General features: G+C 39.8%; 1 protein-coding gene across 2 annotated transcripts in view; it reads left to right on the top strand.

The window, feature by feature from the left end:
* Window positions 1–27,501, top strand: part of LOC120428165 (phosphoribosylformylglycinamidine synthase) — a 114,839-nt gene that overhangs the window by 53,276 nt on the left and 34,062 nt on the right. For both annotated transcript variants that reach the window (XM_039593146.2, XM_039593145.2), the window contains exon 3: window positions 14,914–15,675. In XM_039593146.2, coding sequence (XP_039449080.1) covers window positions 14,914–15,675 — 762 coding nt within the window. The remainder of the gene's footprint in view (window positions 1–14,913; window positions 15,676–27,501) is intronic.

Raw genomic sequence — 27,501 nt, 5'->3', positions numbered from 1 at the left:
TGGTGGGCGTGTTGCCACTGATCGACTGGTTGACTTCTCCTTCTCGTACTGCTTTTTGGCCAGTACGCCGACAGGTGGTTACCGAACGCAGTGTCTGGTTCAACTACCCGAGCATGGGTAAATAACAAGGGAAATGCGTAATAATACCTTTCTCTGGTATCAATACCAAATTTTGGTATTCCTGGACCCTTTAAAATTTTTCTTAAGGATTATGCAAGAGCAAAATGTGCTATCATACCAATTTAAGGTATTGTTTTGATATTGCAAAATTGCAGAATTTGTCAATGGTCGAACACCACATTTTGGTATTCTTTTGGCATTACAGTGATTTATCAAATTCCTCTGAAACTATGGGAAAATTTTGACCAATTTTGACAAAATAATTAATTTTGCGCTAAAATGATGCCTCAAAACGAATGCTTTCATTGAAAACCAGAAATTTCAAACTTGATTTTAAACATTTTTGATATACCCTCTAGAGAAATGACTTGAAATTGTGGAAAATTTTCTAAGTCAGGATGGCACATTTTGGTATTCTTTTGGTATTACAGTATTTTATCAAATTCCTCTGAAACTATGGGAAAATTTTGACAAAATAATTAATTTTGCGCTAAAATGATGTATCAAAGCAAATGCTTTAATTGAAAACCGGAAATTTCAAACTTGATTTTAAACATTTTTGATATACCCGCTAGAGAAATGACTTGAAATTGTGGAAAATTTTCTAAGTCAGGATGGCACATTTTGGTATTATTTTGGTATTGAAAGATTTCATCAAATTCCTCTGAAACTATGGGCAATTTTTTTTATAAATTTTGATGAGATAATTAATTTTGCGCAAAAAGGACGTGAAACCCAAAAATGTTAAAGCTGATTTTAATTTTTTTATGTACCCACTAAGATTTTTTTTAAAACGTTGAAATTTCTCTAAGTTGGGATAACCAAATACTTTGAAAAACGAGTTAATCGACAGATTATTGAATTTTGGTGAATTTCAATCCAGTTTCATTTTAATAATACTTATTTTTCAATCTTTTTATTTTCAGAAGCTTCAAGAACTTCAAGCACAGGACGTTCATCAACGACAAATGCATTCGGTGTGGTGAAGAATATCACTAAGAACAACATGGAATCATCAGGTGAGTAGATTTGGCTGTTGCATATGGATCATTTCCGTTTTTTCACTAACTGCAACTGCTGCACTAAAAATGGTATGAAAATACCAAATTTTGGTATTTCTTTTGCAAATACCAGCGACCAAAATGTGCTCTTGGTTGCCCAGTAATAGATGGTAAAATACCATGAAATCATATCAAAATCTTGTATGTGGAAGATCACAGGAATACCAAAATATGACTTTCCAAGGGCGCGGGAATACCTAAAATTAAAACCATGGCAATACCAAGTTTTGGTATTCAAACAATGTTCAAAAATCCAGAAGATCTCAAGTTGGTATTGAAATGATTTTATTTTGTGGTATTATTTTACCTTTGGAATAACATGGTTTGGTATTGTTGTGTCCTTCCACATACAAGATTTTGGTATGATTTCATGGTATTTTACCATCTATTACTGGGCAACCAAGAGCACATTTTGGTCGCTGTTATTTGCCCAAATAATACCAAAATTTGGTATTCCCGTGTTATTTACCCCTGCTCGGGTAGATGTCCGTAGACCGAATGTGGGACCTGGTGTCCCGTTTACCATGACGTCGTTGTTACTCATACGGCACTCCACCGTCCGTGGAGTGTAGTCCCCCTTGCGCGGACAGACTCGAAAACTTCCTCATCGCGAGCCCAGAGAGGAAGGTGACAAAAGTGTCCACTCCTGCGGAGCGAACCGGATGTTGACGTCATGAGACCGACTGCTGGTGGTCGATCACGAATGTGGGAGAGATCAATCTGGTTTCCAAAACGACTGTGTAAGCTTGGTGGGGGTTCGTGACTTCCATTTGCGTTCGACGGATGTTCTGATGCTAAAGAACGGGGCTGGTAACCTTTTGCGGGTGGACAGAGGCTCATCAGAACGGCTTCACACGACCGTGAAGGTTGTTGCTCCAGTTGAGCAACCGCTAAGCAGTTTCTCCTGTGAACGCCCAGGAAGAAACCGTCCTGCAAGCCATGCAGAAATGGCAGGATTTCCACAGATGTGGACCAAACGGAAATTTCGTCGTAAAGTGGACCAACCCGAGCATGGGGTAAATAACACGGGAATACCAAATGTTGGTATTACTTGGGCAAATAACAGCGACCAAAATGTGCCCTTGGTTGCCCAGTAATAGATGGTAAAATACCATGAAATCATACCAAAGTCTTGTATGTAGAAGGGCACAACAAAACCAAACCATGTTATTCCAAGGGTAAAATAATATCTCAAAATAAAACCATTTCAATACCAAGTTGAGGTCTTCTGGATTTTTGAACATTGCTTGTATACCAAAACTTGGTATTGCCATGGTTTTAATTTTAGGTATTCCCGCGCCCTTGGAAAATCATTTTTGGTAATCCTGTTGTCTTCTACATACATGATTTTGGTATGATTTCATGGTATTTTACCATCTATTACTGGGCAACCAAGAGCACATTTTGGTCGCTGATATTTGCACAAGTAGGTAATACCAAAATTTGGTATTTTCATACCATTTTTAGTGCAGCAGTTGCAGTGAGTGAAAAAACGGAAATGATCCATATGCAACAGCCAAATCTACTCACCTGATGATTCCATGTTGTTCTTAGTGATATTCTTCACCACACCGAATGCATTTGTCATTGATGAACGGCCTGTGTTTGAAGTTGTTGAAGCTTCTGAAAAATAACAAGATTGAAAAATAAGTGTTATTAAAATGAAACTGGATTGAAATTCACCAAAATTCAATAATCTTTCGATTGACTCGTTTTTCAAAGTATTTGGTTAGAAATTTCAACAATTTAAAAAAAAATCGTAATGGGTATATCAAAAAATGTTAAAACCAGCTTTAACATTTTTTTTCAAAAAAAAAAAATTTATTATCTTGTCCAAATTGGTAAAAAAAATCCCATAGTTTCAGAGAAAATTGATGATTGATTGATGAAACCTTTCAATACCAAAATAATACCAAAACATGCCATCCTGACTTAGAAAATTTTCCACAATTTCAAGTCATTTCTGTAGGGGGTATATCAAAAATGTTTGAAATCAAGTTTGAAATTTCCGGTTTTCAATGAAAGCATTCGCTTTGAGACATCATTTTAGCGCAAAATTAATTATTTTGTCAAAATTGGTCAAAATTTTCCCATAGTTTCAGAGGAATTTGATAAAACACTTTAATACTAAAATAATACCAAAATGTGCCATCCTGACTTAGAAAATTTTCCACAATTTCAAGTCATTTCTGTAAGGGGTATATCAAAAATGTTTAAAATCAAGTTTGAAATTTCCGGTTTTAAATTAAAGCATTCGCTTTGAGACATCATTTTAGCGCAAAATTAATTATTTTGTCAAAATTGGACAAAATTTTCCCATAGTTTCAGAGGAATTTGATAAAATACAGTAATACCAAAAGAATACCAAAATGTGGTGTTCGACCATTGACAAATTATGCAATTTTGCAATATCAAAACAATACCTTAAATTGGTATGATACCACATTTTGCTCTTGCATGATCCTCCAGACAAATTTTAAAGGGTCCAGGAATACCAAAATTTGGTATTGATACCAGAGAAAGGTATTATTGCGCATTTCCCTTGTTATTTACCCATGCTCGGGAAACGGGATTTCACAGGATGGTGGACCAAAACGGACAGGAAATTCCACTGAACGACGAACCAAAACGTCAGCATTACCACCACGAAGGTGGTCCAAACGGAATCTTGCCCAAGAGGAGAAGTCTACTGGATCACGAATCCATCTCCTTCCCCGGAGGAGATTCTTAACAGGAAGCTTACGACAGGTACAAGGAGGCCGACGTCGTCTGTCAGCCGTACGGGAGGCCCACTGGCCTGCGGCGTACTCGATACTGGTTGTGTTCGATGCCCAACACCGAACCAAATCTTTGGTGACGTTTATCGCGTCCAACAACACGATGACAGGTGACAGATGACAGGTGACAGATGACAGGTGACAGGTCCGTCCGACTGTGGGAGTTCGTTGGCACTTCTGCGCAGGCAGCGCAGATCAAAAACAACGTTCCACGAGTCCGTCCGACTCGCGAGACAGTAAATCACCTCCAGCAGTCCGTCCGACTGCGAAGTCTCCGATGGTAGTCCGTAAACGTCAGTAAACGACGGATCATCGATGGTGAAAGAGTTCGCCTACAGTTGTTGGTTCCAGCCACGCCAAACCTAAGTAGAAAGCGCTAAGCGACTGGTCGAGTTCAAAACAAAGATCTACTTAACTTAGGATGGCGGTGGGGCAGCAGCTAAGTCCCGTCCTGTCCTGCGGCGCTGCCCCTAAGGCCAAGTGCTGGAACCTCGAACACTTGGTCTCGAACGCTGTGCTGACCGGGACGGTAGGTCAGCCGAGATGAATGCAGATGACGATGGTACAGGTGCAACTCGAAGAACACTCGTTGCACGCCTACGCTGAGCTGACGAGAAATCCAGCAACACCGAACCTGATAGTTGAAGTGCACTAAGCAACTGGTCAACTAAATAATTGAAGAGAATACTTAACTCAGGTTGATGGTGGGGGGATGTTCTGGGCCGTCCGACCACGAACGCGCCGCCCCTGAGGCTTTAAGCTGGATCCTCCTGTCAGCATTTGACGCGCTGACCGGCTGGCTGGTGTTGATCGCCGATCCGGAACTGCAACGAATTGCAGCAACTTGCCGTTGTTCTTGCTGCACGTCTCAGCGCCCTCGCGACGCCTATGGTCTGCATACTATACCGCAACACGGCACCGATCCTCAGCTGCATCCAAACCGCACTCGTTCGCAACAAATGCGCACACGGAAAGCGCCCCTACGACGCCACCGGCACTTTCTGCTGCTCGCAGAACACAAACTGCAGCTGGGTGTGCGTGTGATTGTGTGTGCACTGCTGGTCGGACTTCTATGCGACCAGCTTTCTCTGACCGTTTTAACGAACACTGCACTTCTTACGGTCCTCTTCAAACTCTGCTACGGACAGAATATTCTTCTGCGACCGCGCGATGCACCAAGTGCACCGTTCTTCAAACTGGTCGCTCCACAATCGACGGATGGTGCGGATCGCACCTCAAAAACACTTTTTTTTTTGTGGCTTTCTTCAGCCAAGCATCGCACACAGACCGAAACGTTCCCACACGACGTATCGAACTGCACGGTTGCAGTTTCGCGGAAAACTGGCACTTTTCCTCCTTCGCGAACCGACCGAACGAATGCAGCGACGATCGAACTGCATCTTCTTTCACTGCCAATGTTTACGTTTTGCCGATCTCACTTCTCATTTCTTGCTCACTTTCTCGTCTCACTGCTCTTCGAAAGCAAGGTTCGTCCACACCCTGACTGAAAAGTCCGTCAGACGTCCGTCGTTTGTCGTCCATGCAATCGTACGACGTCGCACGACAATGTCGTGCGACTTTCGCGCGAATGTCATACGTTTTTGCACCAAAATGTCGTATTTGTCGTGCGATCGATAATCGAAATTGTACGACATTGTCGTGCGACATTCGACCGACGTCGCACGGTTTTGTTATTTAGGATGTCCTGCTATTGTCGTGTGCTGTCATTTCGGATTTTTAGGTTATGTTGCTGTTGAAAAAACTGTTGTTTTGTTTTTTTATTTAATTTTTTATTGAAACACACCTAATTTCACTATAATATTCACTTTTTCACTAAATTTAACTTCCGGATCGCCGATTCTTATCCATCTTGGCTTTCTCCAGATGGTCTCGGATTTGCCTTGATCGCAGCTTCCGGCTTGGATGTTGGTGTTGGACTTTTGCTTCTCGACGAGCTGATCAAAGTTTTACCCGGATGCGACGCCAATCTTGGATCTCAGACGGATTAATGGTTACCGGAGTACGAGATAACGTGGGATTGTGGCTTGGATTGTGGAGTACGTGTTTGTTCCCTGAAAAAAGATAACGTTGACGTTTACATTAGGAATGACTAGAATAGCTTCTTAATATACACTGTGACAATTGCCAAATTACTTTAATGGGAAACAATTTATAAATTAAATTCATACTTAAATAATAATTATATAACAATTTCAAAAATGTATTTTAAACATTAAAATAAATTTAAAATTAAGACATTAAAAAAAATGATTTAAAATCGCAACTAATTTTAAAATCCGAGATTACAAGAATTTAATTTTTAACAAATTTAAGTATGTATGTTTGCTATTTTTTTTTGATTTTAAATTGTTTAAAATTTAAGATTTTAAAATTTTCGAATTTCTAAATTCTTTAAAATATTTTAAGAACTCTAAAACTCTGAAGATTTTTAAGGATCATACAATATAATAAAATTTGGAATTTGGGATATATGATATTAGAAATTTAAAAAATATCGTTCTAATAGAATTCTAAAATTCTAAAATTCTAAAATTCAAAAATTCTAAAATTCTAAAATTCTAAAATTTTTAAATTATGAAATTATAAAATTATAAAATTATAAAATTATAAAATTATAAAATTATAAAATTATAAAATTATAAAATTATAAAATTATAAAATTATAAAATTATAAAATTATAAAATTATAAAATTATAAAATTATAAAATTATAAAATTAATAAAATTATCAAATTATAAAATTCTAAAATTCTAAAATTCTAAAATTCTAAAATTCTAAAATTCTAAAATTCTAAAATTCTAAAATTTTAAAATTTTAAAATTCTAAAATTCTAAAATTTTAAAATTCTGAAATTCTAAAATTTTGAAATTCATAAATCATCGAATTCCGTTCGCGTTATTTTTAAAATTTCTAATATTTGATAGAACAAATTTATTTTTTTTATCATTGTATAATCCTAAAAATATTGCAAAAGTTAATAGTTCTTAAAGTTATTTAAAGATTTTAGAAGTTTCAAGAAGTCTCAGAATTTTTTGAAAATTTCTTATTTTATTATTTTTATAATTTTTCGAATTTTTAAAGTTTTAAGAATTCAAAATATAAATCTATAAACAAATTTGAATTGTAATTTTGTTTAAGAATTGTAAACTCATAATTTTTAGAATTTTTGAATTCTTAACTCTAATTCTAAATATGACGAACGACATTTAGATTTTGGAAATATAAGAATTTTAACAATGTTAGAATTTAACAATTTAAGTTTTTTTAAATTAAAGAATTTTAGTATTTGAGATCTTTTTCAATTTCTGAATTTAAATATTTTAGAATTTCAGATTTTTCAGAATCAAAATTTTTATGAATTATTAAATTCTATAATTTAATAATATTAACAATTTACACAAATACATGAATTCAAAGGAATTTTTAGTTTTCAAATTCTTGCATTCTATAATTTTGAAATACTAGAATTTTAAAATTAAGAATGAAAACTTTAGAATTTCACAGTTTTAGTGTTTAAGATTGTTTAAATTCTAGTAATTTTGATTTTTCTTTAGTTTGGAATTATTGAATAATCTAATCCACGTTAGATAACAATTTTGATGTTTTGAGGTTTTGAATTTAATACAATTTCATACTTAAAACATGACTCACCAGTTTCATCAGGTATGTGCCGCCACCTCCCGCGGAAAGTAAAACACCAAACACCAACCTTCCTCGATCGCAAACCGGTTCCTTCCCGTCCCGTCCTCCTTCTCGTCCTCCTCCACCGCCACGAAGACCGAAATCTGAAATACAAGACACTTTGATTCGGTCGCTCGCGCACCCCGGAACATTTCGTCGCAAAAAAATCTCAATCTAGAACTAAACTTACCTATTATCCGTCGAAAATCGTCCAAAATCTTCGAGGCTCCTAAACCAAATCCCAAAAGGAAGGACAGCTGGTTCGATTCGGTTGCAATCAAGTCCGAACAAGATAAACTGAAGAGAACTGTCAAACTGTTTGCGTCGACGAAAATCGTGACGTCGAATTGAAGGAAAATCGATGGAAAAAACAATAGAGCTTTATGACGTTTCGCGTACGCACACTAGCGCACCATCTGATTTTGCTGGCCGGACAAAATTTAACCTCAATCTTTTTTGTGTACGTACACGCAATACATGCGCACGTAGAAACCTCTATGTCGGGCATGTCGAGTGTTTGTCGTACGTTTGTCGTCCTTTCGACCAATCGATATCGAAACGGTAAAATCAAAACCGCGCGACAGCTTGTACGACGTGCGACATTTTTCAAACAGGGCACTGGCAAGGTTGACGGGATCGAACAAAAGTCTGTGGAACTAGGGTAGTTTCTCGAATTGTGGCAGGAAAGGAATCGCACTACAAACTTCTGCGCACATTTTCTCCCGGAAAGTGTTCATAAGTGCGGAAACTCGTGTGCCGAACGACAATGGTTGGCAAGTAAATCACAAGACGCCATTTTCTTCTCCACAACATGGCGTTTTCTCCATCACGAATTTTCCACGACACTTTTCTTCTCACGACCAATTGTTTCTTGCAGACTTTTCGAAACACTTTCTGCAGATTCGTTCACCGAAAAGTCACACCTTCTTCGCACTGACTTCGATCTTCGAAAGTTGTAGCGCACTGACAGTTCTACTGACGTTTCAGTTTTTCCGACGGTTTTGTTTTGCTTGTGAATGGAACGGAATAGTTTTACGGTTTTCGACGGGTTTTGTTCGGTTCGCGGTCAAGTTCACGGGATTTTCGTCGCGTAGTGGCCATATCACGATGGCGGAATAGAACTACTGGACACAATGGAGCTTCTTCGATCAGAAATGGCGGATCTTCTGACGGGATTCCCAGCGGTCAAATTCGGGATGTTTTCACTTTTGCAAACTACGGTTTTGCTTCAGCCAATGTTTATGCTTTCAGCTCACAGGACGATACAAACAGGTTTGGACGGAAATTGGCTGGGAAACTTCACGGTACTGGACAGAACAGAACTGGCGACGCTAGCCATCTTCTGGACGGGACTTTCTTCGCGGAACTCCATCAACGCGCAACTCTACTGCCCTTCACCAAAACGATCCCGACACATCCGGTGCTCGAAGGACCAAAAAATGTTGACGCACATTCCAAGCGTTGGATGTGGTCCTGTGTCTGAGATGTTCGGTGAGTCAAAAAATACGCGTAGAGTTAAGGGACGACTTTATTCCGCTTTGCGTTCAAAAAGACAATGTTTGTGGACGGGTAAACTTTACTTATCTTGTTTCTGCTGTGTCTGTCCCGGTCGACCGTCTGGTCAGAAGTCATTGGTCTAGATTCTTGGAGTTCTGAGCAAGCTATGCTCCTAGACCGGGAAGACTCTACAAAACATTATGCCACATGTACTAAAACAACTACAAACATACAACAGAAAAGTACATGAATCTCTACTACAGTGTCGTCCAAATGTTTTCTACAAAATCGTCAATTTGTGCGTTAAGGCTAGTACGCTGATCGGAAGGAAAGGGGTCAAGAGATATTCAGTCGTCAGCTCTAGCCGCGAGCGGTCGTCTCTTGAGCTAGTTCGCATTTCGCGCGCTTTTTCTGACGGTGATTTGTTTACCTTCGCCGACGGCCATGGCGGCGGCCGCGAAGGCGGAAAGTGAGTGGACGGAACAAAGGACAAAGGAGGGGAAGTTGTTTTACTGGAACAGCGTTACCAAGGAGAGTGTGTCTGAGAAACCGGACGGGTTTCAGGCGGAGAAGCAGCCGGCAACGGACAAGAAGGTGGAGAAGTCTTCGGAATCGAGTCAACCAACCCCGCGCGTTCGCAAGTACCATGACCATCCATGAGGACTGTGGTTCGTTTTCTTCCGGCCGAAGTCCAAGCCCCTGAACGTGATGCGGATTGCGGCGGACTTGGAAAAGCACTACTCGGGCGTGACAGAAGTGACGAAGCTCCACCGGAACAAGCTACGAGTTGCTCTCAACAACGCGAAGGAGGCAAACGGAATTGTTTGTGACCCGAAATTCTGCGTCGAATACCGAGTTTGGATCCCAGCGCGTTCGGTGGAGATCGACGGCGTGGTCAGTGAAGATCATCTTACGGTGCAACAAGTTTTGAAGGGAGTTGGCCTCTTCAAAAGAAAGAACCTTCCGACGGTCCAGGTCATTGAGGTGAGGCAGATGGGCAATTCTGATGGCGAGGGGGAGAACAAGAAGTTCGTTCCAACGAACTCGTACCGAGTAACTTTTGCTGGCACAGCACTGCCCGACTATCTGGAAATCGGCAACGTGCTCCGCCTGCCAGTTCGCTTGTATTTCCCGAAAGTTATGAGCTGCAGCAACTGCCAAAAGCTGGGGCACACCAAGGCTTTTTGCAACAACAAAACGATTTGCGGTAAGTGCGGAGAAAATCACCAGACTGACCAGTGCAAAGCAGTACCAACTAAGTGCTTGATTTGTGGAGGAGCAGTGCACGAAACTCGGTGCTGTCCGAAGTACCAGGAGAGGTCGGACAAATTGAAGCAGGAGATAAGTAAGCGATCCAAGCGGTCTTTTGCAGAGATCGTGAAGACCAGCAAAGTCGAGAACCACTACGCCGTCCTTGCGGAAGAAGACCCACAATCGGAGGAGGAAGCCACCGAAGAAGAACTCGTCTATTCTACACCAGGAGGAGGCCCAAAGCGAAAAAAGAAAATCAAGAAGAAATCCAGCAAAACACAGAGTGCGAAAACCGGAAATCCACCAACAGAAACTCGTCTGCCACAACCGGGAGCGGCAGCATTCAACCGTATGTTTCCTCCAGTCTCAACCACCAAGCCGGGGCCTGCTGTTTCGAGGCAGAATGGGCAGCCTGAAGACCACCGAATACCGTTTTCCAAAATTTTGGAAATGGTTCTGACGGTTTTGAGTGAACCAACCAGATTGCTTCTCGAGCCGTTGATACCTTGTCCACAGTTATTTTGTTTGATGTTTAATTATTTTTAGATTAAACTTCAAAATGTAGATTCCCGGTCCTAACTTGGTCTCAGCACCTAAAAGGACCTAATAAAAATAAGTTCGTGAAAAAAGGGGGTCAAGAAACAGCTTTACGAACAGCAGAACAAAGTAGAGGGAACGATTTCTTGGGGCTTTTCTTCACCCTCTCTGGCTTGCTTACTCTGCCGCTGTTGCCCATTTGAAATTTTTCTTGACCGATTCCTTCCGAAGTGCGTATACCGCTTTAACACAAATCTAATCTAATCTAATCAGACCCTAGCGCAGCCAATCTTTCGAAGGGATCCTGGAGAGTGCCTTAGGTTAGATGACGCCTAGCACTCTTCTTGTCATTTATTAACATTTGCAGTGCGCCATTGCATTAGAATGCATTGAAACATCACAAGCGTTAAAGCGGCCAGGCCTACTGCGTAAAGCCATATCGCAGAGATGATTCGTAATTGGGTTGAGTTTGAGCACTGAGTGTTCGAACAACAACACAATTCTGAATCGACAGGGGAGGAAGAAGCGTGGGGACACACCACCATACGCTCCGAGATTTGGTTATATTCGTTGGGAGCACCATGCTAAGAAGGTTTGGTACTCCGGGACCCTCTGGGATGGGACATTGTATTTCCACGAATGCCCTGGACACTATTTGCCGTGGTTATAGCGCCACAACTCGCTCTGTGCGTATACCGCTTTAACACAAAGAAAAAAACTCACCTTTCGCACTCACCGCCGAACTGGCCGCACTGCACAGTGGTCCAGATCGCAAAATTAAGTGGAAAATGGATTTTCCGAAAAATGGATAAGTTTTGGAGCTTTGGTGTCTTGAGAAGAGTTGTTGCATATGAAAAGGGGCAACTTTTGGTTTGGTTGAAAATTAAGGTGGTTCACGATTAGGGTGATTTTGGAAATATAACTTTACAGGAATATTTTTGGGAATTTTTTCGTCTTCTAGAAAGTTGACGGGCTTGCCAATCCAAGCAACTTTGTCGAAGACACCAAAATTTTATCTCGTAATCTACGCCTTCTACGATCAAATTTATAGAAAGCATCTGAGCAAACCTTCAAAAATCAGTTTTTTTCAACGTGGCAATTCAGGGTTAAGTTTTAGAGAAAAGTGTTATTCGGGGCACTTTTAGAGTTCTAAAAAACGAACATTTTTATTATCTTACAAGTAAATTTGGACTTAAGGGTCAAATGTTACAGCGATTTTAATGTAAAGAGATGCAAATTTAAAACTTAAATATCTCGAAAAGGCGCAAGCCAAATTTTAACTTAAAACTTAAATATCTCGAAAAGGCGCAAGCCAAATTTTAAGCACTAGGTTGCATTTGAAAGAAGAGATCCAGCACTACAAACGCTGAAAAAAATCTCAGGGGTGTTTTTCTTTAAACTTGAGATATCTTCATTTGAAAAAGTCTAATTTTCAAGGGAAAACCTTATGGGACCACCCTAACGAATTTCGAAAATTGTCCAAATATATGTTTTTCCATGTAATTTTGCCCGCTGAATCTGAATCTGCCCTCAGAATTGATCCAAAGTGTCGAAAAATCGATTTTTGGTCATATTTTGGGTTCAAATGATAATTTTTCATGGAAACCCAAAATATGACCAAAAATCGATTTTTCGACACTTTGGGTCAATTCTGAGGGCAGATTCAGATTCAGCGGGCAAAATTACATGGAAAAACATATATTTGGACAATTTTCGAAATTCGTTAGGGTGGTCCCATAAGGTTTTCCCTTGAAAATTAGACTTTTTCAAATAAAGATATCTCAAGTTTAAAGAAAAACACCCCTGAGATTTTCTCAGCGTTTGTAGTGCTGGATTTTCTCTTCCAAATGCAACATAGTGCTTAAAATTTGGCTTGCGCCTTTTCGAGATATTTAAGTTTTAAATTTGCATCTTTTTTACCTTAAAATCGCTGTAACATTTGACCCTTAAGTCCAAATTGACTTGTCAGATAGTAAAAATGTTAATTTTTTAGAGCTCTAAAAGTGCCCCGAATAACACTTTTCTCTAAAACTTAACCCTGAATTGCCACGTTAAAAAAACTGATTTTTGAAGTTTTGCTCAGATGCTTTCTATAAATTTGGTCGTAGAAGGCGTAGATTACGAGATAAAATTTTGGTGTCTTCAACAAAGTTGCTTGGATTGGCAAGCCCGTCAACTTTCTAGAAGACGAAAAAAATCCCAAAAATATTCCTGTAAAGTTAGATTTCCAAAATCACCCTAATCGTGAACCACCCTAATTTTCAACCAAACCAAAAGTTGCCCCTTTTCATATGCAACAACTCTTCTCAAGACACCAAAGCTCCAAAACTTATCCATTTTTAATTTTGCGATCTGGACCACTGTGCACTGGCTGCCGCCCGCAGCGGGATGCGCGGGAAACTTGTTTGTGCGCGCTTGTTGTTGTTGTTGTGCTGCCTGCTGCCAGCCACACAAACAACGGGGGTTGTCTCCGACCTGGCCTGGCCGAAAACTGGTCCGCCGACCGCAGTCGACTCTCCGGGGCCGATTCCACCGGCCAACGACCGTCTCTCGTCTCAGCTGCCTCAGCAGCCGCTGCTGCTCACTCCTCCTGCTGCTGCTGCTCTGATTCGGCCATGTTTAAAAAAAGGTGGATTTTGTGCCTATTCGAGAGTGGCGAATTTAGCGATCCAACTCGAACGGGCTTTTACCACCCAGTCCATTAAGACAGATAAATGTCGGATGGACAATAAAATAAAAATAACAAATAACTCGTTTCTTCTCCGCCGCTGCACCGCCGCCGTGTCCACGACGACCAGATTGTGGCTCCTCTGACCACCGGAACGGGCTTGTCCGCTCGCACACGCCTTGGAATCGCCGTGAAAAACGCGCCAAACACAACTCGATAGAGCACGAAAAAACACGACTACCGAACTGAAATGTTAGTGAATGGCATTCTTTAGGTCTTAAATAAGCTGTTAACATCAAAACAATCGATATTTTATATAAAAATTTGCTTGAATTTAAGGAAATCAAAACCACACATTTTTGCTTTGCCTTCCCGGTGCTTCGGACGCCTATGAAATCAAGCAAAACAATGTAAAGGGGCCAATGTAGGTTTGTAAACAAAGAGTCTATCCTGCTCACTTCTAATGTAAACATCCACTGACGTGAGCAGAATAGACTCTTTGTTTACAAACTCGCATTGGCCCCTTTCCATTGTTTTGCTTGACATATTTCATGGAAAAGTTTCACATTTTTTGTAAACTTATAAATTTATTTTTTGCAATTCCGTCGTGAAACTACTTACTTTTCCTGTCATTCTTGAACGACGAAATAGCCTACTTTTCTGTACCAAAAATAACAGAATCGAATAGCAACACTTTTTAAAATAAATGCTGAAAAGTTCTACTTTTCAGCACTGAAATGGGTGCTGAAAAGTTGAACTTTTCAGCACTTGTTTTGAAAAGTAACACTTTTCAACATTTTTTTGGTTTAAACGAATTATTGACAAAATACGTGAACATTTGACTAAAAATTACACCCAGTTGGTGTTTATCGGAATTGCAAAAAATGTTGTATGGAACTCGTTGCAAAACTTGATTTTTTCAGCACTCTTCGTATTTATCCAACTCGGTGAACCTCGTTGGATAAATGTACGACTCGTGCTGAAAAAATCCTCTTTTTGCAACTTGTTGCATAAACTACTATTATTTTATTATTTTGACATTAACTACAGCCTTCAAACAAACTTTAAATGAAAGTTGATGTTAGAATTCATCAAATAACACAGTTTTGGCATTCATATTGCGAACTTATATCCAAATAATTGATTAAACAAGATGAGGTGTCCAGGTTTCGAAGCATCCGGGAATTCTAATCATGACGTTACAGAGCATTTTAGACTGATGATCAATTTTCACTAGAACTGATTGACAGCTTCACCTTAAGTATTTTCTATTGTTTTAATTGTCTTTATCTGTTGCAGGTCTTGCGTTTGATGAATGGGACATTAATTACTATACGCGGCTTTTTCAAAGTTTATTGAAACGCAATCCAACAAACGTTGAGTTATTTGACTGTGCTCAATGCAACAGTGAACACTCACGGCATTGGTTCTTTAGAGGAAAAATTTTTCTCGATGGCGTAGAAGAAAAGCAATCATTGATAGAGCAAATTATTGATACGCAAAAATCGTCAAATCCGAACAACACTGTCAAGTTCAGTGACAACAGCAGCGCTATCAAAGGATTTACTCATAAAACATTGCATGCTAGCAGCTTCACCGAATGTGGAAAGCTGGAAACAAAAACGGTTAAATCTGATTTGATCTTTACGGCGGAAACTCACAATATGCCAACAGCATTGTCTCCTTTCAGTGGAGCAACCACCGGTACAGGCGGTAGGATTCGAGACGTTCAAAGCATCGGCAGAGGCGGATTACCCATTGCAGGAACTGTGGGGTATTGCGTGGGAATGCTTAATATTCCGGGCTATAGCCTTCCTTACGAGACAAAACTGAATTATCCTGCTTCATTTTCTACACCGCTTACGATATTGATTGAGGCCAGCAATGGTACCTCCGACTACGGAAATAAGTTTGGAGAGCCTGTTGTTACCGGATTCACTATTTCTTTCGGCATTGTTACAGAACAGGGCTCGCGAATCGAATATGTAAAGCCAGTACTTTTTAGTGGCGGCTTGGGAATAGCAAATGCAGAACAAATGGATAAAATTAATCCAGAAAAAGGTAAATTTTATATCTACTCAAAAACAGTTGCATATTAGGGTGACAAGAAAAATGTAAAATTTTGGAATAACCGAGGAGATACCCCCTGGCTCGACTTGTTTAGGCACTAATAAGTAACTGTGCCAATTTTGAGCCAAATCGGTTAAGGTTAACCCTCTCCCGCCCATGGTTACTCCAGAGCACCAAAACTTTGAACTCAAATATCTCGGAACTGACAAAACTTTTCATTATGCTTTAAGTTGCAGGTGTTCATGTAGAATGTATACTAACATCTCCCCAAATTTTATCAAATTTGGTCAAGCACAAGCAAAGTTACAGTACGAAATGTAAACAAAAATGGGCAAAATTTAGGGAAATAAATAAGACCTGTTTTCAAAAGCCCGTAGAAATTACCAAACACAAAATTTTATGAAACAAAAAATGTTTTGCTATCATTTGAACCTTGGACAAGAACCCCTGTGAATAACATTGTGAGTTTGGACCAATTTTGAGTGTTTTTCAACCTTTTTCATGTGGTGCACCAGAGCACCACCTAGGCATATGAACTAAATAATTAGGAGCACTTTTTTTCTAAATTACAGAAAAAGCTTATTTTTACCAAAACAAAAGTTTATAAACGTTTTGACTATTCATAAACAAGACAAAACATTGTTATTAGACCGATGGTTTTATTATTTTCCTTATTTTTCATGAAAATGGTTGTTTGTGAGTTTTGAATGAGCCAATCAAAGAAATCTGAAAATGCAGAGATTTTAGAATTTGTAATTCATACTTCAGAAATATGGTCTTACAAACAAGAATAAGTAGTTTTTAACACAATTCGAAGCATTTTCAAACAACTGAACCAATAGCTTTCAAGAAAACGAGATTTTGTGATTTTAAAAAAAGTTGCTCATCTTCCTGATGGTGCTCTGGTGCACCACTTCAAATTAAACTTTTTTGCACCAATTCGATGTTTATGGGTTAAAGTAAAGTATTTCCTGCAATTTTGTACCAAAATTTAGCTATTTACTATTTTTACGATAAGCAAACAGCTCTGGGCGTTAGAGGGTTAAAATATATGGGGAGAACATCGTTTCAGAATTTTGGCAGTAGGTGGCACAGGTCTCGCACAAAATTGTCCAAGTGAAAGATTCTTGTAGGAAATTTAATTCCCTACAACTTCGTCAAACAGTGCAAGAAGATTCGAGTTGATCCTGATGAATATATGAAGTATATAAAAAATACTTATTACTAGAAAAATCACCAAAAATCTGGATCAACGTTTTGCACCCTTCGACAAAAATCTCAAACTTAGACAATTTTGGGCGAGACCCGCGCCACCTGGCAGCAAAATACTGAAACTATGCTTTTCACCCAGTCACGGCGTTCTCACAGGATTATTACAGAAATCTTACAGAGCGAAAATATACTTACTAGAACGCTGCCATCATCCTGCCAAATTTTCTCAAGAATTCTTTGAGAATTCTAGCCCAAATGAGCAATTCTCTACCAAAACCGGAAATGGATTTTTTTTGTATTTTTTGATTTGGCTCAAACTTTGTGGGGGCCTTCCCTGGTGTGTGTGTGGTCCAATCCAATACCCGCTGGCCGGCAGCGAAATTATGGGAAAGTATAGTTTGTATCAGACTTGGGTTATGCTGATACAGCTTATCTCAGTCCCGGGTATTAGGTGGTGATAGCCCTCGCGCTGCTTCCAACGACCCATTTCAGAATGACAGAGCTCCTTGCGGTCCAATTCCGAGGTCGTTGGGCATTGTCCGGCCCCGCCTAAACATAGAGCAAAAACCAGACGGGTTCTCGATCTATCTTTAAACTTCCAATCCCATCAGGCAAACAGGGATCAGCGCGTATTTAATTATTGTTGAAAAGAAGGCAAAATTTTAAAATATCAGTTCGGATAGATCTCACCAAGTTTCTGGATCGACTGGTTGTCCAATTTCTAGGCAGCTTTCAAGCACCCGGACGTTGTTTCCTGTTTTGTTCGCAAGCGGCCAGAATTCCAGCTGCGAGCAGCTTGATCACATCCTGGAGTACAGATTCTCTGGCAATTCTTGGTCAGCTGCAGATGAAATACTGCGGCTTCAGCGCAATATCCACCATTTCCGACCGACTTCACCCGATCTTAGAACATAGTGTAGTTTCACTGATCTTCCAAGTACTTCCTCTTCATCTGTAACACCTCCTCCAGTAGTAGATAAAACTGCTTGAGCGCTGCTTCCAAAAACATTCCATTGCACACTACTTTTATTTTCTTTCGCACTATTTGATTTTGTTATTTTAGGCGTCCAAAAAACAGGTTGAATACCACCCTTAGAGCGAGCTAGCTCACATCTCACTAATACAGCTGCAAGACCGAAGCCACCGCGACGATTTGCTTGAACTGTCAAACCCGTCAAACCAGGCGTCGTAGAAATTAAAATCGCGAAAACTGGTCAAATTCATAAAACTAAAGGAAATCTTCACTTTCCACAAGTAAATCTACACATTTTACAATCTTTTCACTACTTTCCAAGGTCATTACTATAAAACAAACGTTAAAATAATCGAAATTCCGCGGACCGCACAGCTCCAGCTTCTACTCTCGATGGCAGGGCTGCCAACTCCTCCCCTCAAACTTTGTGGGGGCCTTCCCTATGACCAAATAAGCTATTTTGTGTGATTGGTTCATCCATACAAGTCTCCATACAATTTTGGCTGCTGTCCATACAAAAATGGTATGTAAATATTCAAACAGCTGTAACTTTTGAGTGAATGTTCTGATCAATTTGGTGTCTTCGGCAAAGTTGTAGGTATTGTTGAGGACTTTTAAGAAAAAAAATAGGTACACGGAAAAAAAATTGCAGATTTTTTAATCAACTTTTTCACTAAAACTCAATTTCCCAAAATACGTATTTTTTGATTTTCGAGATTTTTTGATATGTTTAGGGGACAAAAATCCGCAACTTTTGAGCCATAGAGAAACATAGTCAAAAAATCTGCCGCCAAGTTAAGAATTTAAAAAAAAAATTGTGATTTTTGGAAAAAAAAATCGATGTTTAATGCAAAAACAAGTTTGACATTATTTTTTAATGCAAAATTTAATTTGCAATCGAAAAGATATAGCCACCGAAAGTTTGATTTTAGCGAAAAATTTGTAGTTTTTCAATTTTTAAAAATAGTGACCATGAGTGACCATTTCTAAAAATATTTTTTTTGAAAAGTTCACAAAATTTGCCATAAAATTGTTTAAGAGACATTGAAGATTGGACCTCGGATTGCTGAGATAGAACCGCTTTAAGAAAAAGAAGCACGAAAATTGAAGTTTTCTTAATCTCACCAAAATAACCCAAAAAAAAGCAAAGCAATCCACTTTAACGACCCCCGGGTCTTTTGTGGGCTCTGTTGCAAGTTTCTACTCATTTCTAGGCGTCCGAAGGTTATGTGTGGTGAGTCACTCAAAACCTCTTTTTACGCTAATGGACCGACGTTTTACTTCCCCATCCGATAGAAGGCGTGATCAGGCAAATCTCGTCTCGAAAAATGCCACCGGGTCCGTCTGGGATTGAACCCAGGCCATACTGGGATGAGAGGCTACCACGCTAACCACTGCGCCACCGGACCCGACCAAAATAACCCACCATTTTGTAATGACGATATCTCAGCAACTAATGGTCCGATTTTCAATGTTAACACATGAAAAATTCGTGAAATTTTCCGATCTTTTCGAAAAAAATATTTCGAAAAGGAGAATGGGCAAATTTGTATGGGAGCTGGTCCAAGGATGTACACGAACGGGACCAACTTTTTTCGAAAGATCTCGCCGAGACATGAAAAAAAAGTCTTCCGGACCAACTCTCTAAACCCCGGGGTTCAAAAGTTACATGTTGTTGAAGTTTGAGCATTTTGGGTAAAAATGTACAAACAATCGTATTTTTGCTAATTCTAAAATCATTTATAAAATCTCCATTTTATTATGGGATTTGCTCATCTTGACTTCATTCGACGCGTATCAGCAAAAACTATGAGTTCTAATATGTCTTAGCATGATTGAAACATGATTTCTCTTGTTTTTATACGTTTGAACCGTTTGTACAAGAGGCATCCCATAGAAAAAGTCGAAACTTCAAGGTATTAAAACCGGATCCAACCCAGACTGCTTCAGTGAGTATGGAAGGCTTCAGTGCAATGTTGTAACAACTTTTTGGGATGGTCTGAGTCATCCAAGAACTCCTTGGAGTTAAGACCGGCGAGTCTACCGCCGTAACAAGCAAGATGTCGGCGGTTTTTGACCACTGATCATACCCGCATGGCTTCAGTGAGTATGGTAGACTACTATGCTGATGTGTTGGAGTGTCCTGGGTTCTCCTAGGACTCCCTGGAGTTAAGATCTGTGGGTCTACTACCGTAACAAGCAAAATGTCAACCGGTTTTGACAACGGAACATACCCGCATAGCTTTAGTGAGTGTGGTAGACTACTTTGCTAATATGTTAGGATGTCCTGGGACTCCCTGGAGTTATGATCTGTGGAGCTACAGCCGTAACAAGCAAGAGGTCGACGTTTTTTTTACCCCGGAACATACCCGCATAGCTTCAGTCAGTATGGTTGACTGCTTTCTTAATGTGTTAAGATGTCTTTGGTCATCCTAGATATTTGGGTCACTGTAACAAGAAAAGGGTCGACGATTTTTAACCGCGCATAATAACCGCAAAGATTCAGTGAGTATGGCAGACTGTATTGCTGTTATGTTGGGATGTTTTGGACCATTCCAGGGAGTCCTTGTAACAGCCGTAACCCTACAGATCATAACTCCAGGGAGTCCTAGGATGACCAAAGACATCCCAACACATTAACGAAGCAGTCTACCATACTGACTGAAGCTATGCGGGTATGTTCCGGGGTCAAAAACCGTCGACCTCTTGCTTGTTAAGGCTGTATCTCCACAGATCATAACTCCAGGGAGTCCTTGGATGACCCAGGACATCCTAACACATTAGCAAAGTAGTCTACCACACTCACTGAAGCTATGCGGGTATGATTAGTGGTCATAAACCGCCGACATCTTGCTTGTTACGGCGGTAGACTCACCGATCTTAACTCCAAGGAGTTCTCGGATGACTCAGACCATCCTAATAAGATGTTACAACATTGGACTGAAGCCTTCCATACTCACTGAAGCAGTCTGGGTCGGATCCGGTTTCAAAACTTTGAAGTTTCGACTTGTTTCTATGGGATGCCTCTTGCACAAACGGTTCAAACGGATAAAAACAAGAGAAATCATGTTTCAATCATGCTAAGACATATCAGAATTTATAGTTTTTGCTGATACGCGTCGAATGAAGTCAAGAAAATCGAAATCCATAATGAAACAGAGATTTATAAATGATTTTAGAAATAGCAAAAGTCCGATTTTTTGTATATTTTTACTCAAAATGCTCAAACTTCAACAGCATGTAACTTTTGAACCCCGGGGTTTAGAGAGTTGGTCCAGAAGACTTTTTTTCATGTCTCGGCGAGATCTTTCGAAAAAAGTTGGTCCCGTTCGTGTACATCCTTGGACCAAATTCGCCCATTCTCCTTTTTAAATCAAGACTAGCATTTTAAATCGGCGTAATATTCAATGTTAAATCTTCATTTAATTTCAATTCCTCCGTTGAATTTGGTTTCTGGTGTAAGATTCAAACATTATTAAACTTGTTGGAAAGATTTACTTTTGAAATTTCGTTCATGGTCAACCAATTCAAGTTTTCATATAGTGCAAATACTCAATCTGATCAAATGAAATGAAAAAGTATATCATTCTAAACAATTTTCTATAAAAGCGTTTGAAATTTACATCGTATTCTAGATTCAAAGGGTCTAAAAAAATTTCTCACTTTGGTAAATTTACGTTGATTTCATCGGAAATTTACAGGTTTCTGATTTTTTTTGCCCTGCACAGAAAAAAATATTCCTGTAAATTTACATTATTTATCATGTACCAAAAGGTATCATGATAAATGATGTGTGGTACGATTACGTTGCATGACACTTAAATTTACAATGAAATCAATTTAAAAAAGCATCATTAATGACGTGCACTTTTGGTACATCATAAATGATGTAAATTTACCGGATTTTTTTTCTGTGTAGAATACTGCCAGAATACCACCGGGTCCGGTGGTTTAGTGGTTAGCGTGGTAGCCTCTGAATCCCAGTATGGCCTGGGTTCAATCCCAGACGGACCCGGTGGCATTTTTCGAGACGAGATTTGCCTGACTACGCCTTCTATCGGATGGGGAAGTAAAACGTCGGTCCATTTGCGTAAAAGAGGTTTTGAGTGACTCACCACACATAGCCTTCGGACGCCTAGAAATGAGCAGAAACTTGCAACAGAGACCACAAAAGACCCAGGGGTCGTTAAAGTGGATTACTTTGCTTTATTTTTACTGCCAGAATAATGCTGGCAGGTGTTTCTGTTAGAATCCTGCTAGAATTTTGTTAGAATGTTATGACCAAAATGTTTTCCCCAGGTTAAAGTTGAAAAAAAGTGATTTATTTAATTTATTCCGCGATTCTACATTTCACCTAACACACTATTTTTGAGGATTACACATCCATACTACACAGAAAAAAATATTCCTGTAAATTTACATTATTTATCATGTACCAAAAGGTATCATGGTAAATGATATATATTTACATTAGGTTCATTGGAAATTTATATTAGATTCATTGGAAATTTACATTAGATTCATTGGAAATTTACATTGGTTTTGAAAATTTACATTAGTTTTGGAATTTTCATTAGTTTTGGAATTTACATTAGTTCAAATCAACTAATTCTGATTGGCCAATGGGAATGAGAAGTTCGACTTGGATTGCAGTAGGAAAAGGGTGTGGCCTATGTTATATTTTAAAATGATTGAAAAGGGCAGCAAAAGGAAAATCTGATTTTTAAAAGTTGTTCCACAGGTAGGGGACGCTTTCTCGTCGACGGCCAAGTGGAATAACGCTGGACTGGATTCGAACAGACGACGTGTAGGATGTTCGGTGTTACTGCTGCTACTCGCTGCCGACTGAGCCATCTTCGCATTTTATAAACGAGCGGCAAAAGCTTGTTCAGGTCAAGGCTCAGGCCAGCGAAGTATGAGAGCGATAGAAAGAGAACCAAATATAACTATTTTTAGTTCGGGTAGTTTTGAAGTCAACGTTTGGCAGAAATACATTGGATATATATAATTTACATTAAATAGGAATTTACAGGAAGCCGAACACGGGTAGAAATTCATCAGATTTGAGTTTCCATGCTCAACGTTTCCATTAGATTCATGATTTACATTAGATTTAGATTTACATTAACCTTCGGGAAGTCGCGTGTTTTCGCCTTTCTTACAAGTGCCCTTACAAACTGTGTACAAAGTACACGTACGCGACCTCCGGTGGGTTAAAGTAATTTCCACGACATTTTATTCTTTACATCATATTTCAACATTACATTGAGTGAGTTTACATAAGAAACAGTAATTACGTGCTGTGTAAATTTACATATTTTTCTGTGTACACTTTCCACCATTTGCGTCCGCTCCGATCCGTCCAAGCGATTGTTCCTGGGCCATTGTTGCATCATCGATTTTGACGATTTCCGAGGTTTCGCCAGAAAATCCAATTACTGCTGAAATAAAAGAAAAATTTATAGTTTATGTTGGGCCATTTTCTTGAACAATAAACTTACCGAGGTGGCAAAGAAAAAACGTCATTCTCCTTCGACAAAAGAAAATGAAAGAACATAACCGAACAATTTGACACCGAGCAATACACAGAAATATTAATAATTTCAAGAAAAATTAGAATCCTGCGCTTCAATTAATCGCCGCAGCAAGATACCGTCGCAATCGAAAAACCTATAGAGAAGGCAAGAGAGTAGGCTTAGACAAAAAAAAACATGTTGTCAATCTGAAAAAAATCGTAGGGAATGTTGGTGCTGGCGGTCGATTGCTTGTTGATTTTAGCGGACTGATGTTTGGTGACGGAATCTGCGGTTCTACGAACTTCGCGGCCGGCTTAGTGGCATCCGTACCGGTGCCGGAATCTGCGACCTTCGCGATAAGCTGTACCGTACCGTCGAATGGAGGGACTGCGGGCGTTGTTGGCTTTGTCGGGCAGGCTCCCTCCTCGTTGGAGAACCTGCTGCCGTGAGGTTAAACCGCCTGACGACGGGGAAAATGGACCCAACCATTTACAGAAACATGGTTCCACGTCAACTACAAAAGCCAACCAAAGAACGGGCCACCGGAAGATCCAGATGTTGAATTTTCATCAACTTATTTTTACGAAAACGAAAAACGAAAAAAAATCCGTAAGAATGGAACTTCAACTCGGGTTTTAAGATCTCCGGTGGCCACATCTAGAACCGTATTGAGGAAACAGTATAAACTGGTCATGCGCATGACGCATGCAACGTATAGAACTTCTTAAATTTGAATATAGTGTTTCTAGCAAGTCTAGTGCAATTTCGTCTGCTGGACAAGTTTCCCATGTTCCCCGGTGGCCCCATCCGGTTTCTCAAGTGTAACAAAGTCTTTGACCAAACCGCCCCCAACCCCTGTTACTGTGTTACATTATAAAAGAACGCCAGCGGTTGGCCGGTCTTCTGGGCTAGATGCAACGGTTCTATGGCCTTCGCGGCGGGCTTGGTGTTTTTTAGCTTCGCCCCTGGCTAGATGAACGCACTACGTTCCTGGCTTCTTCGGGCAGATATCGTCGGAGTTGAATTGGCAGCCCTAGCATCGGGTGGTCCGGGTGTGGGCTCGAATGGCGGATGCAAGTGCCGCCGATTCAACAACGAGGGACAATTCAGCCCGACAAAGCCATCACTACCCACAGTGCGTTCATCCGACCCGATACGAAGACCGAGGATCGCCATGCCTGCCGCGAAGGCCACGGAACCGTTGCATCCGGCGAAATTCCTGAACATAATTTTCTAAACCTTTGTAAATTGACAGCAATCGAAAATGAAAATCAATGAATTTGAAAATCGATGAATTTGAAAAACGCTTGCGCTCGTATCTTCGAGACCCCTACAAGAAAATCACCAAAACTGATTTTTTCTCAATACGCGCAATAAATATGTAAATTTACACAGCACGTAATTACTGTTTCCTATGTAAACTCACTCAATGTAATGTTGAAATATGACGTAAAGAGTAAAAAGTCATGGAAATTACTCTAATGTAAATCATGAATCTAATGGAAACGTTGAGCATGGAAACTCAAATCTGATGAATTTCTACCCGTGTTCGGCTTCCTGTAAATTCCTATTTAATGTAAATTATATATCCAATGTATTTCTGCCAAACGCTGACTTCAAAACTACCCGAACTAAAAATAGTTATATTTGGTTCTCTTTCTATCGCTCTCATCAAGGCTCTCATATTTCGCTGGCCCACTGCCTGAGCCTCGACCTGAGCAAGTTCCCACTGAGAATTTTGGCTCGAGCCTCGAGTCGATCTGGCTCGAAATCGAGCCTGAATCGAGTCGAGGCTCGAGCCAAAATTCTCAGTGGGTTGATGCTTTAGCCGCTCCCCAATCAAACCGTTCTCCGCTTGACGGGTTCATTCCGCTTCGAATTCCGCTTCGAAAATTGTTTCGAAATTTTCTAAACGGAATCTCCGGTTGGACTCCGTTTCAATTCCGTTTGACCATTTTGGCACACCTGCTGGTGTAAGACGGAACCTCGGTGACATTTCGCCGCGATTCGCCGAAGCGGTTTTTCTTTGAGTGTATTTGTGAGGCGGCTTTCTAAGAAACGTCAAACATGTTTGATCTTGGAATTTTCGCAAAAGTCGTTGGGAGCTAATTTTCAAAGTTTTCGCGACGTGATGGAAAATGGCGTATCCTCCTCGTCCCTAGGTGAGTTGGATATTTCCTTCACCTAATTCGAAACGGAGTGGACTTGGTGCAATAATCAACATTACCCATTTCATTTCCTCCTCCTTTTAGATGCAGCTTCCCCGGCCAAACTCAGCAGCAGCAGCAGTTCCGGCCAACGAGGGCGCAAGATGGCAACAGCCAATCAGAACGCCGATAAGGTACAGGAACGTCCGGGTCAGCTGCCATCGGCGAGACCAGCCACCGATTTCACTCTACAACGGACAAGATACTAGCGAGCCGGTGAACCAATACTCGGCGCTTTTCGAGGACGATGCACCGAACCCTTTCCAAATATGTCGTCGTGATCAGCGACAAGGGCACGCTCCCGATCGTGGACACTCCGCCCACGCGTTTTTTGGAGAGGACACCTAGGAGGCTGGCCAGGAAGTGTACCCGCCGCACACCAAGGTCGAGGTCCTGAAGACTTCCTGCTTTGATCTGGCCAACCTATTGAAGCTGCTTGGCGATGGCGATGGCAGAGATGAAGTGTCAACCGGTGCGCCAAGAATGACGTCGATGTGAACCGTCTCGAGAGGAACAAAAAATTCTATGCGATATGTTAACTCTGCTAAAACAAAAATAAATAAAGCGGGCTCGGGGTTGGGATGCGTTTTAATGAACGATTAGTTAAAGGGACAATAAAAAAAGTAAAATCATAAAAAAGTTTAATCTATTTCTATGGTTAAATCCCAATTTAAAATGGATTCAACAAAAACAAAAAAGAAAACCAGCAAGAAAAAAACAAGAAGAAGAAGAAGCAACTGTCAACGCCAACACGTCCATTCCGTTTCGATTCCGTTTGAATTCCGCTTGAACTGATTTGCGGCGAAAACTCAAACGGAACCGGTTGTTGCGTTTGAAACGGAATACGTTTTAGAATCTAAAACGAACACTGTTTAGAATTCGAATCGAACTTTTTTCGTTCAAGCGGAATTCTAAACGGAATTCAAACGGAACGCGCTGAGTGGGTCGTTTATAAAATGCGAAGATGGCTCAGTCGGCAGCGGGTAGCAGCAGTAACACCCGTAACACCGATCATCCTACCCGTCGTCCGTTTGATTCCAGTCCAGCGTTATTCCACTTGGCCGTCGTCTCCTACCTGTGAAACAACTTTTTAAAATCAGAATTACCTGGGTGAAGTTATCCTGGACGGTTATCCTACGGCCATCTTTATGGCATCAAGGATAACTTCTGGTTATCCTACGGCAGATTATGAAAAATAAAAATGATTAAAGGAAGTACACATTATTTAAACAATTACAAGGTTCAGTGTTAAAAAATTATAAAAATAAAAAACAATTCAAGATTAATGATGCAAAATTCAAATTTACAAAAAAAAAAAAAATCAGAAAAACCTAAACGCTCCCAAGAAGAAAAATGAATGAATGAAAGTAAAAATTCAAATCCTCGTTGGGCCAGCTATGAGGGGTTAATACAATTATTTTAATAATCCAGAACATTATCACCTAGTTCTCCAAGCATGTTTTTCAATTCAGCATGCTTGCCAAGTTATTTTAAAAATGTTTTCTGAACATATTTTAATAAAATTTGGAATAAATTCAAAGAACCTCGTAGGGCCAGCTATGGGGAGTTGATAAAATTATTCTAAAAATGTAGAACATTATTTCCAAGTCCTACAAGCATGTTCTTCAATTCGGCATGCTTGCCAAGTAATTTTTAAAATGTTTTCTGAACATATTTTAACAAAATTTGGAATAAATTCAAAGAACTTCTCATAGAACCTCGTAGGGCCAGCTTTGGGGAGTTGATAAAATTATTCTAAAAATGTAGAACATTATTTTCAAGTCCTACAAGCATGTTTTTCAATTCGGCATGCTTGCCAAGTAATTTTAAAAATGTTTTCTGAGCATATTTTAATAAAATTTGGAATAAATTCAAAGAAATTCTCAAAGAACCTCGTAGGGACAGCTAT

The sequence above is a fragment of the Culex pipiens genome, chromosome 1 (assembly GCF_016801865.2).
Source record: "Culex pipiens pallens isolate TS chromosome 1, TS_CPP_V2, whole genome shotgun sequence".
In the NCBI taxonomy this organism is placed as follows: domain Eukaryota; kingdom Metazoa; phylum Arthropoda; class Insecta; order Diptera; family Culicidae; genus Culex; species Culex pipiens.
Note: the sequence above shows the minus strand (reverse complement) of the source record. Positions and strands in the feature narration are given on the sequence as shown.